The sequence below is a fragment of the Littorina saxatilis genome, linkage group LG8 (assembly GCF_037325665.1).
Source record: "Littorina saxatilis isolate snail1 linkage group LG8, US_GU_Lsax_2.0, whole genome shotgun sequence".
NCBI lineage: Eukaryota > Metazoa > Mollusca > Gastropoda > Littorinimorpha > Littorinidae > Littorina > Littorina saxatilis.
In genome coordinates, this window is record NC_090252.1 from 29358204 (window position 1) to 29375703 (window position 17500).

General features: G+C 41.7%; 1 protein-coding gene across 2 annotated transcripts in view; it reads left to right on the forward strand.

Moving 5' to 3' along the window:
• The first annotated feature begins 9112 nt into the window (after window positions 1–9112).
• LOC138973242 (uncharacterized) overlaps window positions 9113–17500 on the forward strand; it is an 11218-nt gene continuing 2830 nt past the window's right edge. For both annotated transcript variants that reach the window (XM_070345964.1, XM_070345963.1), the window contains exons 1-6: window positions 9113–9326; window positions 10348–10475; window positions 11079–11241; window positions 12993–13076; window positions 13458–13517; window positions 14226–14375. In XM_070345964.1, the coding sequence (XP_070202065.1) occupies window positions 9257–9326; window positions 10348–10475; window positions 11079–11241; window positions 12993–13076; window positions 13458–13517; window positions 14226–14375 (655 nt within the window). In that variant the 5' untranslated portion in view covers window positions 9113–9256. The remainder of the gene's footprint in view (window positions 9327–10347; window positions 10476–11078; window positions 11242–12992; window positions 13077–13457; window positions 13518–14225; window positions 14376–17500) is intronic.

Genomic DNA, 17500 nt, shown 5'->3' on the forward strand with positions numbered 1-17500 from the left:
CACGTAAGTACAGAATGTAGGATAAACAAAATACTATCAGGTTTGTTGTGTGATACCAGGTTTTCACTCGTTATTTTGTGTGTGTAAAATATTGAAAAGTTTGCTTTTGCTCGCATTCCAATTTTTTTTTTTTTTAAACCTAGTGTAAACCTGCTATCACACAGCAAGCCATATAGTACGTCTTCTCTGTGTAAGTCATGTGCTCTTGGATTGCAAATCCCTACGCTTATATATGTTACAGTCAAATCGGGAAATCAGGTATTTCACGAGAATGTCTGAAAGTTTAGGCATTCATGGTAAATACCTGGTTTGATCAGGCAATTCCGGAAATGACTGAATTTTTTTAGGCACTATCAGGAAATGACTAAAAACTACTTGTGCAAATTTCCCGTTTTGCCTGACTGTTAGGCAAAACGGGTTGTTCTGAGACCTTGTCTGTTTTTACCTCGCCTGCCTTGAGCATGAATTTCTCTTCTAGCACATTGTCTATTCATCGTTTTTCCCATTTCATTTAGTTCGGAGTGATTGCAGTTTTTTTTTTACGGGTGCAGGTCACTACCGCGAGTGTAACACTATCGCGTGTGTAAGACTACGAGCACGAATTTATTGTGATTTTCTCGTAAAGTTCGGAGTGATTGGAGTTTGTTTTTACATAGCCGGCCTTGAGCACGAATTTATTGTGAGTTTCTCGTATAGCACATTGTCTTTTTTTCCCCTTTTCGCTGAGTTTGGATTGATTGGAGTTCACTTTCAGTATAATGCTAGTTCCATTGTGACGTTGCTCTCAATGTTGAGGGTAGCAATGGAGGAAACAGAATTGGTAGAAGACCGATTTAATCGGTTAATCTTTCAAAAGTACGCCAAAAATGGAAAACACTTGATGCCAAAGTCCAAATATTTTCAAATACTTGAAGAGATGATGGAAAACGGAAGTCGGAAAACTCCACGTCAGTACAAGCTGTTTTCGAAGTAAGTAGACTCCTCTCTCTCTCTCTCTCTCGTTCCTCACTCTCTCTCAAACCTGTCTTTCTGTCTGTCTCTGTCTCTCTCTGTCACTTCTCTCTGTCACTGTTTGTCTCCATGTATACATCTCTCTCTCTGTGACTCTCTTTCTCTCTCTCTCTCTGTCTCTCTCTGCGCACATGTCCCATACTTTTGTCCCACACTTCTCTCTAACATACACACACACACACACACACACACACACACACACACGCACACGCACACGCACACACGCGCAGACACAGATAATAAAATAGTGATCTCTTGATTTTGAATCAGGTATGAAATTGTATCACTTCTCTCTAACATACACACACAAACACACACTCACACACACACACACACACAAACACTCACACGCACACACGCGCAGACACACACACACGCACACGCACACACGCGCAGACACAGATAATAAAATAGTGATCTCTTGATTTTGAATCAGGTATGAAATTTTATCACTTCTCTCTAACATACACACACACACACACACACACACACACACACACACACACACACACACACACACACACACACACGCACACACGCGCAGACACAGATAATAAAATAGTGATCTCTTGATTTTGAATCAGGTATGACATTTTATCACTTCTCTCTAACACACACACACACACACACACACACACACACACACACACACACACAAACACACACACACACACGCACACACGCGCAGACACAGATAATAAAATAGTGATCTCTTGATTTTGATTCAGGTATGAAATCCTTCGATGTGGGCACATGGACAAACTGATAAAGAAACGAAAGTCACCTGCTGAAACCCCAATCTACAGGGTGACCCAAAAAAAGAGTACCCAAACAAAACGTCATAAATTGAACAAAAATAAAGCAATCTTCATAAAATTTATTTACACATACCAGTAGCCTCTGCATGATTTGCACAGAAAATTTTAGCGTTCTAGCTTGTCTTTCAGGAAAGCTATGCTCATTCTACAGAACATGCTCCAAATGGCCTCCGCGCCGATTCAGGCAAACTTGAACTCGCCGCGCAAAGTTATCAATCACCCGCACACACTCCTGTAGCGAGATTCCGCGAATGGTTGTTGTGATGGCTCACTTGAGTTCTGCGATTGTCTGTGGGTTGGTCCTGTAGACGTTGTCTTTCAGGAACCCCCAAAGATAGAAATCTGGGGGATTTAAATCCGGGGGAGGCCATTTGGAGCATGTTCTGTAGAATGAGCATAACTTTCCTGAAAGACAAGCTAGAACGCTAACATTTTTTGTTGAAATCATGCAGAGGCTACTTGTGTGAGTAAATAAATTTTATGAAGATTGCTTTATTTTTGTTCAATTTATGACGTTTTGTTTGGGTACTCTTTTTTTTGGGTCACCCTGTACTATGTGACAATTGAAGACACATTCGACGTGATCAGAACAGCTCATCTTGCCACAGGACACGGTGGAAGGGATAGGGTTCTAAAGGAAATTGAACAGAAATTTGCAAATGTGCACAGAGAAAGCGTTGAAATTTTCAAGTCTTTATGCAAGGTGTGCCAAGAAAAGACAAAGCGACAAAAAACAAAAGGAGTTGTTGTGAGACCCATCCTTTCAAGTGATTTTTCTTCCAGATGTCAAGTTGACCTGATTGACTTTCAGTCGATGGGCGATGGTCAGTACAAGTGGATAATGGTTTATCAAGACCATCTTACAAAGTTCGTTGTGTTGCGACCACTGACCTCAAAAAGAGCTTGTGAGGTAGCAGTTCAGTTGATGGACATCTTTGCACTACTTGGAGCTCCTGTGATCCTACAATCGGACAATGGTTCCGAATTCACTGCAGCAATTATCACAGAACTGAGAGACTTGTGGCCTGAACTGAAACTTGTCCATGGCAAGCCGAGACACCCTCAGTCCCAAGGATCTGTGGAGAGATCAAATGGCGATATAAAGGACATGTTGATTGCCTGGATGGCCGACAACTCGACTACTCGTTGGTCAGTTGGGCTCCGATTTGTTCAGTTCATGAAAAACAGGTCATACAGTGCTGCTATCAAGAGATCTCCATATCAGGCTCTCTTTGGATGTCAACCAAGTCTGGGGCTGAGTTCAACTTCTCTACCGAAAGAACTGATTGACGAGCTTCACACTGAGGATGATTTACGTGACTTTTCGTTGCGAAATTCTGGCAATAGTGATGCTGAGATGGCCGCAGACGTCCACCATGCAGACGCTGTGGTTGCTGACGTCCACCGTGCAGACGTCGTGGTTGCTGACGTCTACCGTGCAGACGCTATGGTTGCTGACGTCCACCATGCAGACGTCGTGGTTGCTGACGTCCACCATGCAGACGTCGTGGTTGCTGACGTCCACCATGCAGACGTCGTGGTTGCTGACGTCCACCGTGCAGACGCTGTAGTTGCTGACGTCCACCATGCAGACGTCGTGGTTGCTGACGTCCACCGTGCTGCTGACGTCCACTCAGCTGGCGACGCAAGGTAAGTGACCACTTGTACACGCTTTTGACCTCTCTCTCTTTTATCCCTCTCACTAGCTTTTTTCCTCCCATTCTTTTTCTCTTTTCTTGATCCTTTTTCTCATTCTTTTATTGTTTGTCATTTTTCTTTCTCTAATAAAAAAATCTCTTATTGTTTGACTAGGTCTGAACCCCAGCGTAACACTGCCAACATCCACCCTGGAAATGCAAACCTCAGTATTGAGGAGTTGGTGACTGATGACAGTGTGGCATTGCTTGACAGACAATATAAACAAATTCAGCACCACAGACAAGCTAGCAGGGTATGTCAGCTCCAGCAAGCAGAAAGAATGGTGAAGCGGAGTCGCTTGGATCTCGGTCATGGACAGAGAGGTGATAACGTCGCTATACCCATTCCACTGGTGGATAGAGGCCGTGGAGACCCGCGGAATATCCTGGGGGTGATTCTTGACAGGAGTGAAAATGACAACTACACACTGGTGACCAAGAATGGGATTTTAAAAGGAGCCTACGCCAGAAACGATTTCGAACTGTGTCCACAAAAACTGTTGTATTTGAGTGAAATGAACTGTGTTAAGCACGTAAGTCTTCGCGCGGCCGTCATCCTGGGCTCCCAAAGCGGAGGACAAGGATACGTCAAGTGCAACTGTTCGGGTGCAAAGAAATGCCAGAACAATCGGTGCAAATGCTTCAAAGCAAAACTGAAGTGCAACAGTCGGTGTCACCAATCCTTGACTTGTGGAAACAAATGAACTGTTGACAGAAAGTTCTGTTTTAATGTACATTTTAGTTTTTAGAATTAAACATTAAAATGATAACATCATTATGTTCTTTAATTGAATGCCTTAAAATCAAGAGAGAGAAAGAGATAGGAGAGAGAGAGAGAGAGAGAATACAGAATAGATTCCACACTGACAGCATTGGCCCGGCACAGGCAGTTGATGGCTGGACAGCAATACCTTCCTGATGGAAAAGAGGCATGAAACCAATTACGACCCCAACCATTCAAAGTTTTATAGTAGGCTTCTGTGCTGAAATGCTTTCTGACTCTCACCAGAAACACAGATTGTGAGCGGTAGGCATTCTCCGATAATGCCTGGCAGCCTATTTCAGTCAATCACCGATAGCTAGCAGGGTAGCTTTTAATTAAGCGTTGTTGACTATGAATGTAGATGTAAATGCTTGTATAACTGTGTTTTAATGTTAAATGTGTCAAGCGCAAAGAGCATAATTGTAAAGTTATGATGTTGCGCTATATAAATGCTCATTTATTATTATTATTATTAGTGCCTAAACAATTTCAGTCATTTCCGGATTTGCCTAATCAAACCAGGTATTTACCGTGAATGCCTAAACTTTCAGGCATTCTCGTGAAATACCTGATTTCCCGATTTGACTGTTATATAACAAAAGACCCCTCCACCGCACCCACACCCACCTACCCCCTAATGTGTTTTCACAGCAAACACGTTCACTTTGTATGATCAAACACCATCATACACACATCATAAAGGACAGTAAAATGGCCAAAAATCTCGTGTTAGGAGATGAAAGATGAGAACGAAAAAGGTAGGGGAGCAGTGGTTGTCTCGTCATGCTCAAATAAAAAAGTTGACGGCTATGGAAGAAAGTAGTGAAGTCAATATGTTTCGCTGGATTGCTATCAGGTTAAGAAAACATTAATGTATATATATATATATATATATAGACACACACAGAGTAAAGGATGGTCTCCCTTGCTCATGACGTAATTTCTATGCATTCTCGCTCTTGACGTCATTCTATATTTAACTTTTCTTTAAAAGTACAAGCGATCGAGTGCACATTTTGGCATTTTTAGCAGCGCTCTCATTATAAATTTCTATATATATATACATGTAAAATGGCTGGAAATCTCGTGTTAGGAGACGAAACATTATTACAATTAATATAAATTAGTGTTAGGAGACGAAACATTAATATAATTAATATAAATTAGTCTTCTTAGAGACTAATTAGATATATATATATACTAGAGGAATATCCGGCTTTGCCGGGTGTATCGCGAGACAGAGACAGACAGCGTGGCGGTTCACCACACTGAATCACCTTTGAAGGCAAAGTCCTCTCAAACGGGATTGAGAATTTTAGAGCTTATTTCTAAGCCTTATATTAACTGTTATGGCTTCTCAAAGGCCAGAACATACAGACAGATAAAATTATAAAATCAGACAGACAAAAGCCGCCAGACCCCATCACAAACAGAACTCAACAATCCACAGGTGTTGCCTCCACACACACACACACACACACACACACACGCAAACACACACACACACACACACACACACACACACACACACACACACACACACACACACACACACACACACACAGAAACCGTATATATCTATCTATATATATAAATATATAGATATAGATGACAGTGGATTTTTCCATAAATAGATTCGACCTTTGCACTTTTACAGTGAGGACAACTTACGGGTACATGCAAGGAAAGTCCACAACTTCTAAGGCGAACAACTCTGCAGAATCTGCTGTGAAGGGCGACGGTAGTCTCCCTGTCACACTCGACCCCCTTTGAATGAACTTTGTCCCCAAAGTTCCGAACCATGGACCCGCCAAGCTTAGGTCCCTCCCAGGTTGGTGGAATGGGAAGAGCACGAAAATGATTCAGTGGCCTGAACATTTCATGTCGAGTCCCATCGCTGTCGACGACGCCAAATGTAACCGAGTGCCGAAACACCACAATCACCTTTGAAGGCGAAGTCCACTCAAACGGGATTGAGAATTTTAGAGCTTATTTCTAAGCCCTATTATAACTGTTATGGCTTCTCTATATAGAGATAGATGACAGTGTATTTTTCGCGTGGCTATAAATTGATTCGACCTTTGCACTTTTACAGTGAGGACAACTTACGGGTGCAAGGAAAGCGTTCTGGACAGTGCAGTGACATTCTAAAAATAGTAACGTAGTGACGGGAATATGGATTGACGCCACACGAAGGAAGGGAGATAAACGCAAAACACTGGAGAAGATAAGGAAGAGTTACTGGGAATGGATCTGGGAAGATGAACAGAAAAACCAAAATCGGTGCGCGCTGAGAGCACGTGTTGAAAATTCTCATCGACCAGGTTGTGTCCGGGGTCTACCTGAATATGCCCACCAAATTTGAAGCAGATCCATCGAGAATTTTGGCCGTGCATCGCGAACACACACACACACACACACACACACACACACACACACACACACACACACACACAGACAGACACAAGTCGTATAGATATGTCTTGTATGTAGACATCATGCAAAGAATACTTAACAATTTCTACTCGTTTGATTCTCTTCACCCTTTTTCTAATTCAAATCCAAAACATTGTTGTTTTCTCTCCAAATAAAAGTCATTTCGTTTTTACATTTAGTCAAGTTACGACTAAATGTTTAAACATGGACGGGGAATCGAGACGAGGGTCGTGGTGTATATGTGTGTGTGCGTGTGTGCGTGTGTATGTGTAGAGCGTTTCCGAGGGAACTACTAAACCGATTATTATGAAACTTCACCTGAGATATCCTGGGTATAATATCCCCAGACCATGTTTTCCGTTTTTATAATAAATGTATTTGATGACGTCATATTCGGCTTTTTGTGAAAGTTGAGGCGCTGTCACACCCTTAGTTTTTGATCAAATCGCTTGAAATGTTACTTAATTAAGCAATCTTCGACAAAGTCCGGACTTTGGTATTGCACTTAAAAACTAAATAATGAGTTTGGTCAACAATCTGAAAATTGTAATAAACATTATTTTGTTATAAAACGATCAAAAAACAATTTCATCTTATTCTTCATAATTTGCTGATTCCAAAAACATATAAATATGTTATATTCCGATTAAAAAAAAGCTCTCAAAAATAAAAAAATATAAAAATTATGATTACAATTACATTTACGAAATCGATTTAAAAACTATTTCGTCTTATTCCTTGTCGGTTGCTGACTAAAAAAAACATATAGATATAATATGTTTGGATTAAAAACAAGCTCAGAAAGTTAAAACGAAGAGAGATACAGAAAAGCGTGCGCACCACTATCGTGATATTCTGGCTTGTCAATTTCACTACCTTTCCCATGAGCGGTGGACTGACGATCTTGGTGAAAAAATGCAGTGCGTTCAGTTTCATTTTGTGAGTTCGACGTCGACAGCTTGACTAAATGTTGTAATTTTCGCCTTTCGCGACTTGTTAAATGCATTGTCAAAAGGGATAACTTTCTTCATTGTCTTTTCTTTGTATTGTATTTTATTTCATTAAATGTGTTATTAATTTGACAGATTTAGTCTGTCTGTGTTTATTTCGGTTCAGTTTCGTTTGTTCATTGTTCAATGGTTGTGTTCTGTTGTGTTCTGTTCTGTCTACTGTATTTTGCGTGTTGTTGTGAAAAAGGAGATTTGTTCTATAAAATCCGTAATTTGAGGATTTCTTTTTGTAAACCGCTATCTTAATTTGTCCTTCTTTTTACATTTAGTCAAGTTTTGACTAAATGTTTTAACATAGAGGGGGAATCGAGACGAGGGTCGTGGTGTGTGTGTATGTGTGTGTGTGTGTGTGTGTGTGTGTGTGTGTGTGTGTGTGTGTGTGTGTGTGTAATGTGTGTGTCTGTGTCTGTGTCTGTGCGTGTGTATGTGTAGAGCGATTTAGACTAAACTACTGGACCGATCTTTATGAAATTTTACATGAGAGTTCCTGGGTATGATATCCCCAGACCCTTTTTTTCATTTTTTCCATAAATGTCTTTTATGACGTCATATCCGGCTTTTTGTAAAAGTTAAGGCGGCACTGTCACACCTTCATTTTTCAATCAAATTGATTGAAATGTTGACCAAGCAATCTTCGACGAAGGCCGGACTTCGGTATTGCATTTCAGCATGGAGGCTTAACAATTAATTAATGACTTTGGTCATTGAAAATTGTAATTAAAATTATGTTTTTATAAAACGATCCAAAATTACTTTTATTTTATTCTTCATCATGTTCTGATTCCAAAAACATATAAATATGTTATATTCGGATTAAAAACAAGCTCTGAAAATTAAAAATATAAAAATTATGATTAAAATTAAATTTCCGAAATCGTTTTAAAAACAATTGATGCACCTTATTCCTTGTTGGTTCCTGATTCCAAAAACATATATATATTTTATATGTTTGGATTAAAAACACGCTCAGAAAGTTAAAACAAAGAGAGGTACAGTAAAGCGTGCTATGCAGCACAGCGCAACCGCTACCGCCGAGAACAGGCTCGTCACTTTCACTGCCTTTTGCACTAGCGGCGGACTACGGTCATTGTGAAAAAATGCAGTGCGTTTAGTTTCATTCTGTGAGTTCCACAGCTTGACTAAATGTAGTAATTTCGCCTTACGCGACTTGTTCTTTATTCCACCAGTGAACGCAAAAGAAAGTTACATAAAATTACCATACTTGTAGCCAACCCCCTTTAAATATATTTTCCAAAAAAAACTAATTCAGCATCTACCCTCCCACCCCGTACACTCAGCAGTCACGGAGGGGACCTTTTTCATATTTGCTATGCCTTTTCTATGCAAACATGCAACGCCTATGACAGGTTCCTTTTTCTTTCGAGTTCGCACTCTCCCCCTCACCTACACCCGTGAAAGGAAGGAGACGTCAGGAAAGTTGTAGTTAGACTGTAGTTGCTGAAATGGTAGCGGTGGTGTGGGTTTAGCTTTTCAACGTTTCTGTTTCGACGTTCAGGCGTGATGGGTGCGATGATGTGTTTCGTTCGCGTTTTGGTTTCCGTGCTGGTGCTTTTTTGTATTGTTTGTAAAGGTGAGACGATTATTTACTGCTTCTTCTGTTCTTAGATTGTTGATCAATGTTGTGTTGTTTACGTTTAGGTTTGCTTTGATGTTGTTAGTTTTTTTTCGATATTCAAGCATGCTTCGACTTGTTTCGTCTGCGTTTTGTTTCAATGCTTTTTTTGGTGGAAAATGTCAAGGTAGGTGATTTTTTTTTTCTTAAATAGATATACATTTCTATTGTTTTGTTTACGTTAGCAAGCAGATTATCGTACCGCTTGCTGCACATATACTTTTGCCTTGGTGTCCTTGGTTTCCTTCTCTGCTTTTCTTTCCGTTTTGTTCCTTGTGTTTGGCATGTCGTTTGTTGTTTGTTAATTCGATTATCTGTGTGTTTACTCGTTTGTGTGTTCGTTGTTCTGTTGGTTCTACATTCGTTTGATTATGTGTTATTGTTGTTGTTTTGGTATACTTATGGGAGAAGAAAATATATGTGTCTTTCTGTTTTGTCTGTGTATTCCTGTATGATATGTTGTCTTATCTTATATAAAAACATTTCCTTTTAACGACATTGGTTATTTACATGTTCATGATGACTTTGATATCATGTTATTAACCTTGTTGACTTTGTTGTTTTTCCTGTCAATTTATTGTTTTTGTAAGAAGTGTATGAGTGTAGGAATGTTACAAACACCAAGACAAATGTCAATGGGTGTTACGCTCTTTTCTTCTACTTCTTCTTATTTGTACCTTGTTGTTCTTGTTGTTCTTGTTCCTGTTGCCGTATATATGCTACGATGGTGTAAGTCGTTTTTGTTGTAGACTATCACAGATCACTTTATTTCATCCTTCAAACGTTTCTACTCTCGCCTTCTTGAAACTGAAGAAACGACGCCTAACTGAGCTAAGTTAAGTATTTGTTCATCATCTCATTATTATTGTCTGCTAGTCATCTCCAAAGACAACTAGGCCAACGAAGTACTGGTGAATGTTTCGTTGTGTCTCTAACGTAACGTTACGATGACTAATCAACATGTTGTTTGGTCCGTCAGGTCAGTCTATGTGTCGTTATGTCTACGACCCAATGAATTCCACCATCACAGGACTGTGTCAAAAAATTGTATTCACACCTGATGGAGCCAGAGCTTGTTACTGGTTCCAGACGGACCAAAATTCTCAGGTAAGTTTTTTTTTTCAAATGTGTGACTGAAAGCACTGTTTTGATGCCAGATCTTTTGATTGCGTGTAGCAAGCACCTGCCAACTTTGTAATTGTCTTTCCGTTCAATCTCTCTCGGTGTATCTCTCTCTCTGTCTCTCTCTGTCTCTCTCTGTCTCTCTGTCTCTCTGTCTCTCTCTCTCTCTGTCTCTCTCTGTCTCTCTCTGTCTCTCTGTCTCTCTGTCTCTCTCTCTCTGTTTCTTTATCTCTACCTCTCTCTCTACCTCTCTCTCTTTCTGTCTCTCTCTCTCTTTCTCTCCCTCTCTCTCTCTCTCTCCCTCTCTCTCTCTATCTCTCTCTCCCTCTCTCCCCCTCTCCCTCTCTCTCTTTCTCTCTCTCTCTTTCTCTGTCTGTCTCTCTCTGTATGTCTGTGTGTCTGCCTGTCTCTCTCTCTCTCTCTCTCTCTCTCTCTCTCTCTCTCTCTCTCTCTCTCTCTCTCTCTCTCTTTATTTATGTATTTTCTTATGTGTGGTGGAGGTTTATGCTCATATCCAGTTGATCTACAATCGGGGTAACACCCGGGACCCCTCTATACACTGCAAAACGCTGGGTTTTTTCTTCACAGGACGTCCGAGTTCCATACGTAGGAGCATTACAAGTCGTCCCCACGCCGGGCGGCCAAGTGTTCGCAGCTCTGTGTCTGTTTGAGCGCCACATCCCTGGTTTTAGCCAAGACGACTCTTTCGTCGTTTCCTTTTCGCCAGACTTTTCTAATGAATATTCAACAGGTGAGAATAATTGAGAGAGAGAGAGAGAGAGAGAGAGAGGGGGGGATGGTGGATGGAGAGAGAGAGAGAGAGAGAGAGAGAGAGAGAGAGAGAGAGAGAGAAAAAAAGAAAGAGAGAGAGAGAGTAGGTCTGTCAACGACAAATCTTTATTTTCCCAAGAGAGAAAGGGGAGAGAGAGATAAAGAGAGAGAGAGAGAGAGAGTGAGAGAGAGAGAACGAACGAACAAACGAATGGTTTATTTGCATAGGCCGTTGGCCCATTGCAAAGGGAACAGTGGAGGGAGGAAATGGAGGAAGGGGTGGGGGTTACGAACAAAAACGAAAAACCGAGTAAAAACCCATGTCCAGGTTTCCGAGACATTAATCAAGTCTTTGACATCCTCGTCCAATGTTTTTTCGCGAACGATTTCCGAAAAAAAGATTTCAACTTTTCACATCTGGACTAGAAGTAGAATCAGGTTCCCAGCACAACTTGATCATCCGAGGAGAAGGCGAACGAGTTCAGCGATGCCACAGAGGTCAGTTTCTAAACGTGCAAGCAGATTATCGCACCGCTTGCTGCACATGGGTTCCCGTCTCATCACGCAGGTAATGCGTTTCTGCTCTTCGGTTGTTTGGTAGTGTTTCAGGAAGAATGTACGTGCAGTCCTTTGACAGTCATACGCCAGAACTATGTCATCACTTTCGCAAATTAAGATTTCCCTATCATCATCCTTGTCCAAAACAACTTTGCGAAATGTTTTATTTCTTGTGGTGTTTCTGAGCTTACTCTGCACTGCCTGCCTGGTCACTTGTCCCACATGTTCTTTCAGCCAGTCGAGGTTGACGTTCAGACCACTGGCTAGTGACCTGATCTGCTCTTCACTTTCTTCTTGTTGCTTATTCTGCTCGTTACTGTGAGGGCTGTCCTGTTCCATGTCAGAGTAACAAGCAAAATGATGTCCGTCTTCTCGAATGTGCTGTGTCGCTGTGATCAGGATCGGACGTTGCAGTCATTGCTGTGAAGCTTGGTAACTCAGGCGAAGTTAAGAAAAGGCCTGTGTCGTGCGCCTGTGGTTCAAGTCCAGTTTTGTTTACATTGCCAAACTGACTGCATTGCGGTACCCTGTCACTGTCCTTTACCCACCCGTGCGTGTCTGTCACACACTGCTGTGTTGACTGGCTGATAGAGGGGTCAATGCGTAATGCACGTGGAGATGTCACACTGTGTCGGTCGTCTGCTAAAACTTGATTGTTATCACATTTGTCACTGTTGCGTTGACTGTTAATTTCTAAATTAAGTCTAAGAAGAGAGAGAGAGAGAGAGAGAGAGAGAGAGAGAGAGAGAGAGAGAGAGAGAGAGAGAGAGAGAGAGAGAGGGGGGGAGGGGCGCCGACATTGTATAACTGGGTATGATCAAAACTGAAGCAAGTTTGCTGGCTTTGTGTCTGCATGTCCGTTTGTCTGTGTGACCTTCTGTGTATCACGTACGGCATACACCTCTTCGAAGTAAACCTGCGAATTTCTTTTGTTTTTACATTATTATTTTGTTGTTATATGTTTAAAAGCAGAATGAAACGGTGTACACTGTGAAACAGACAGACCGCTTCCGCACTCAAATATACGTTTTTTGAACGTTTAATTATGGCCAAAAGGACCATTTGCGAGCAGGTCGACTTGGTGGTCTTTGCAGTGGATAAGCGTACACATACTGCTGAGATAATCTCTGCGACCAAAAATTCTGACATCATACGTGTTCTCTTTAATTCCAGAACGATTTGGGGACCGAGCTGACACGTCTACTGCGACAGACGATTCCACTGACGTTGGCCCTGGAGGAAGAAAAATTTTGCCAGGTGAGACGGGTTAATGTTTCATTGTGATTACTCTTTGACAGGCGCAATGACCTGGTGGTTAAAAAAATCGGCCTTCAAACTTGACGGTTTTGAGGTTTGAATTCCGGCTACGCTTGGCGGGACATGCCGAGGGTGGGGATGTTCCAATCTTCCAGGTCAAGTTTATGTGCAGACCTGCTAGTGCCTTGAGTTAATTAATTAATTAGTACAGTTACGGTGTGTTTTTGAATTGTTATTGGTGTGTCTCAGTTACGACACAACATATATATGTCCCTTGGACTTTTTTAAGATTAAATTCGCACAAAAAACTCTACTCTGGTTTTGCTGCTTCACAACCACAGATTCAATTCAAAAGTGTATGTTTACATTCTTTTGTTTCAGATATCGGGCAGTCTACGACAACATATAATAACAACACTGTTATTATTTCTACTGAAGAAGGTGAGGAAACGTTTTATCTTTCAACAAAATCAACAATATGACATGTTCATCAGTTCACTCACTCTTTCGACTCTGGACGTTACAAATAGAGTATATTATTGCAGTCCGGTAGTTTGTTGATTCATTTATTTGTTAACGGACACACCACCTGTGATGAAAGGACAGCCCTTGGACCAGCCAAACGTTAAACGTGTCCCGACATTGCAGGTGGCCTGTCATGACAGGTATTCTTAAGTCAAGATAATAGAGAAGGGACAACAGAATGTGTATTTTTATAGGAGGTGTCCTTTCATCGGAGGGGTCTCATGGTGTAGGTACAACTGCAGTGGCTTTTTATTAAATTAAATCATACAAATGTATCAACCTCGACAGAGTGGAGTCCGGATTTTCATTGTTTGGTATGTGTTCTGGGGGAAAAGGACATACGCGCTCTAAATGCATACAACATGTGCGACAAGAGTAAGTGAGAATTGTGCGGAACTTATCTCCTTGCGCCAACGAGAAAAACAAAAGTCTTGGCATAAAGACGCCATTTTCATCCTCTAAATGTTTTTAATGAATTTGTATATTTGTTGGTATGTGTCCAAGGGTTAATCTTAGTGTATCCCACATTACAGCGTGCTCAGATCTGAGATGATGACCGAGTCGTTGACACTGAAAAGAGTGCCTTTAAACACACACAGAACTAACACACGATTCTTTCGTCAGGTGTTGAGGAGTCACCCAAGCCAACTGGTGACAATGACTCCACACTTTCTACCAAGGACACGGCGCTGATTGTGTTGGGGTGTGTGGCGGCGGTGGTTGTGCCTGGTTTTATCATCTTAGTCGCTCTGAGACTTAGGAAGAAAAAGAAACGTGAGTAAAGTCATTTCAGTTTTGAATGTTTGATGGGTATGGATGGGTGTGTGTGTGTGTGGGGGGGGTGGACGGTGGCTTTGTGGCGGCGGTGGTTGTGTCTTGTTTTATCATCCTAGTCGCTCTGAGACTCAGGAAGAAAAAGAAACGTGAGTAAAGTCATTTCAGTTTTGAATGTTTGATGGGTATGGATGGGTGTGTGTGTGTGGGGGGGGGGGGTGGACGGTGGCTTTGTGGCGGCGGTGGTTGTGTCTTGTTTTATCATCCTAGTCGCTCTGAGACTCAGGAAGAAAAAGAAACGTGAGTACAGTCATGTCAGTCTTAAGTGTGTGATGGGTAGGTGGGCGGGTGTTTGGGGGGAGGGTTGGGGGGGGGGGTGGACGGGGGCTTTGTGGCGGCAGTGGTTGCGCCTGGCTTCATCATTCTAGTCGCTCTAAGACTCAGGAAGAAAAAGAAACGAGAGTACAATCATGTTGATTTTGAGGGTTTGATGGGCAGGGTTGGGTGGATGGGTGGAGGGAGGGGGGGGGGCGGCGTAGGCTGTGTCTGGCATTACCCTTTTTCTGGCACTCAGACTCAGAAAGAGAAAAGGATGTGAGGACTGTCATATTAGCCCTGTGATGAGTGTTGATGTGTGAGTGTACAGACGTATGAGAAGAAATAGAGACGATTAGTGCGGGTGTGTACCTGTATGTGTCTGTCTGTATGTATGTGTGCGGGAAATTTGTATATGTGAAAATGGGTTTGAAAATGTGTGTCTACTGGTTCGTAAATACCGTAAAATCCCTAGCATAAGCCCACCCCCCCTGTGCACAGATTTAGGGCAAAATTGGGGGGTGGGCGTTTGCTAGGGATAGACCCCTTTGCACAAAGTAAGTTTTGTGCTCAACCGTGTAATTGAGTGAATACAAACCCCGAAAAAGGACTTTGAGGCAAAGAAGGCCAACCATGAGAGAGAGAGAGAGAGAGAGAGAGAGAGAGAGAGAGAGAGAGAGAGAGAGAGAGAGAGAGAGAGAGAGAGAGAGAGAGAGAGAGAGAGAGAGAGAGAGAGAGAGAAAAGGACTGGCTCTTCTGAAAACAACCCGAGCATAGTCATTCATATAAATTTATAAAGTAAAAAGAAAATCGCCAGACCTTTGCAAGGACAAACAATAACAACACAATTCCGGGAAAAAGAAACTTGATGAAATGTCGAAATGTCAACACCAATGAAGCCCTTTCTTTCTGTACAGGGAAGAAATTACACGATCGTCTTTGGAAATGAAACGTTAACTGAACTTGGATTTTGTCTTCAAAAGGCCCAATCTTTCTGAGAAAGAAAAACCCACAAACTTAGCAAAAAAAGAGAAGAGAAACTCGAAAAAAACATGAACGATGGGTGGGAGTGAGGAGAGGGGACAAAGAATAAGAAAAAAGGAAAGAAACACGAAAAGGTAAAGAAGGGGAAAAAGATGACTTTTAGAACAGTCTGCACAAATCCTAGTGAAAGTGAGCCTATAGTCTCTTTGAAAAAAGCAGGGTGGGCGTTTGCTAGGTAGTTACCCCTGTGCACAACTTTTGGCCCAAAGTGGGGGGTGGGCGTTTGCTAGATGGTGGGCTTATGCTGGGGATTTTACGGTAGATGCTCGCATACATATATGTACAAACGTATGGGTGTTTGTTGCTCAGGTGTCTGTCTCTTTGGCAGTCATTTTCCTCATCTTGCCTTGCGTCTCTGCCTGTATTTATTTCCAGAGTTATGGGCAGAGTAAGAGCTACTCCTTTATTTACATTGTGTACCTTCCATAGGCTATTAGGCCGCGGCGTACCGCGTGGGGATCTGAAGTGTTTGAATAATGTTCAACCGAAATATTTCTTGTGTGTTTCTGTTTACAGTACGCTCTAAGTGTTTGGGTGTGTCCGTTCACAAACGAACACTTCGCGTTCTGTTTCTCTAAAACTATGGCGTACACACTAGCAGTAGTCACGCAGCTGATTTGGATACGGCTGTAGATATGACGTCAGCCGGTCTTGTTTATCTCAATAAACTCCATTCTGACTACCCCCCTCATCTGCGAAATAACTGCTAATCGAACTTTGGACCCCGTAATCCACTCATGGAGTCTTATTTCTGATGAAAAAAATAGTATTTTGACTAAGAAATTTGCTGCATTGAAAAATCTTTCTGTTCTCGTTCCAGGGACGTCAACATGCTTTGCAGTTTTTACATAGATCGCATTTTGGGGTGAAATCTATGAAATTTCATCAGATATCTGCTTTAACTGCAAGAACTTCACATGCTTTTCTCCTTCTAGTTAACTGTACCCCTTGAATTTGGCGGGGAAGCATTTAATCTGAAGTTTATTTTGGCAGAAGCCCGGCTCTAGTGACGTTTTACCTGTAGCCGCATGTATTTGGATACTGTTCTGTTGGCTTAATTTAGCATTTATAGGCAGAGTCCTCCACGCGAAAACAGCTGGGCTTATCATATCAGATCTGCCCAGGCATTGACATCATCATGGCCATCAGTTCTTAAAACCAATTCCAACTCGGCTCAAAAACCACCAAGGCTGTTGATCTTTAAACATGGTGACCACACACACACACACACACACACACACACACACACACACACACACACACACACACACACACACACACACACACACACACACACACACGCACACATACACAACGATAACAACAATAACAACACCTGCAACCTGCAAAATAGTGCCAATAACTTATACATCTGTTGACATAGTTACTTCATATTTGGTACACTTCAGCTTGTGCAGGATTAGTCCACGAAGTTAAAAAAAAGTCTGACTTTTGTGCTCTTTCGAACAAAAATAATATGGGGACGGCCTCAACAGTTGTTGAAGGTTTTATTTTGTCGTTTAACCCTTTTCTTTATTATTTTTTTTTTTAAAGCAAACGATGCCGGGTAAAATGAATCAAGAATGATTCTTTGCTCATTGTTTTATTTTATTTATTTTATTTACGAGGATTTATATCGCGCACGTATCTCACCACACAAGGCGACTCAAGGCGCATGTTACCTATTAATGCCGTGTGAGATGGAATATTTTACACAATATATCACGCATTCACATCGGCCAGTAGATCAACAGCCTATAGGCGCT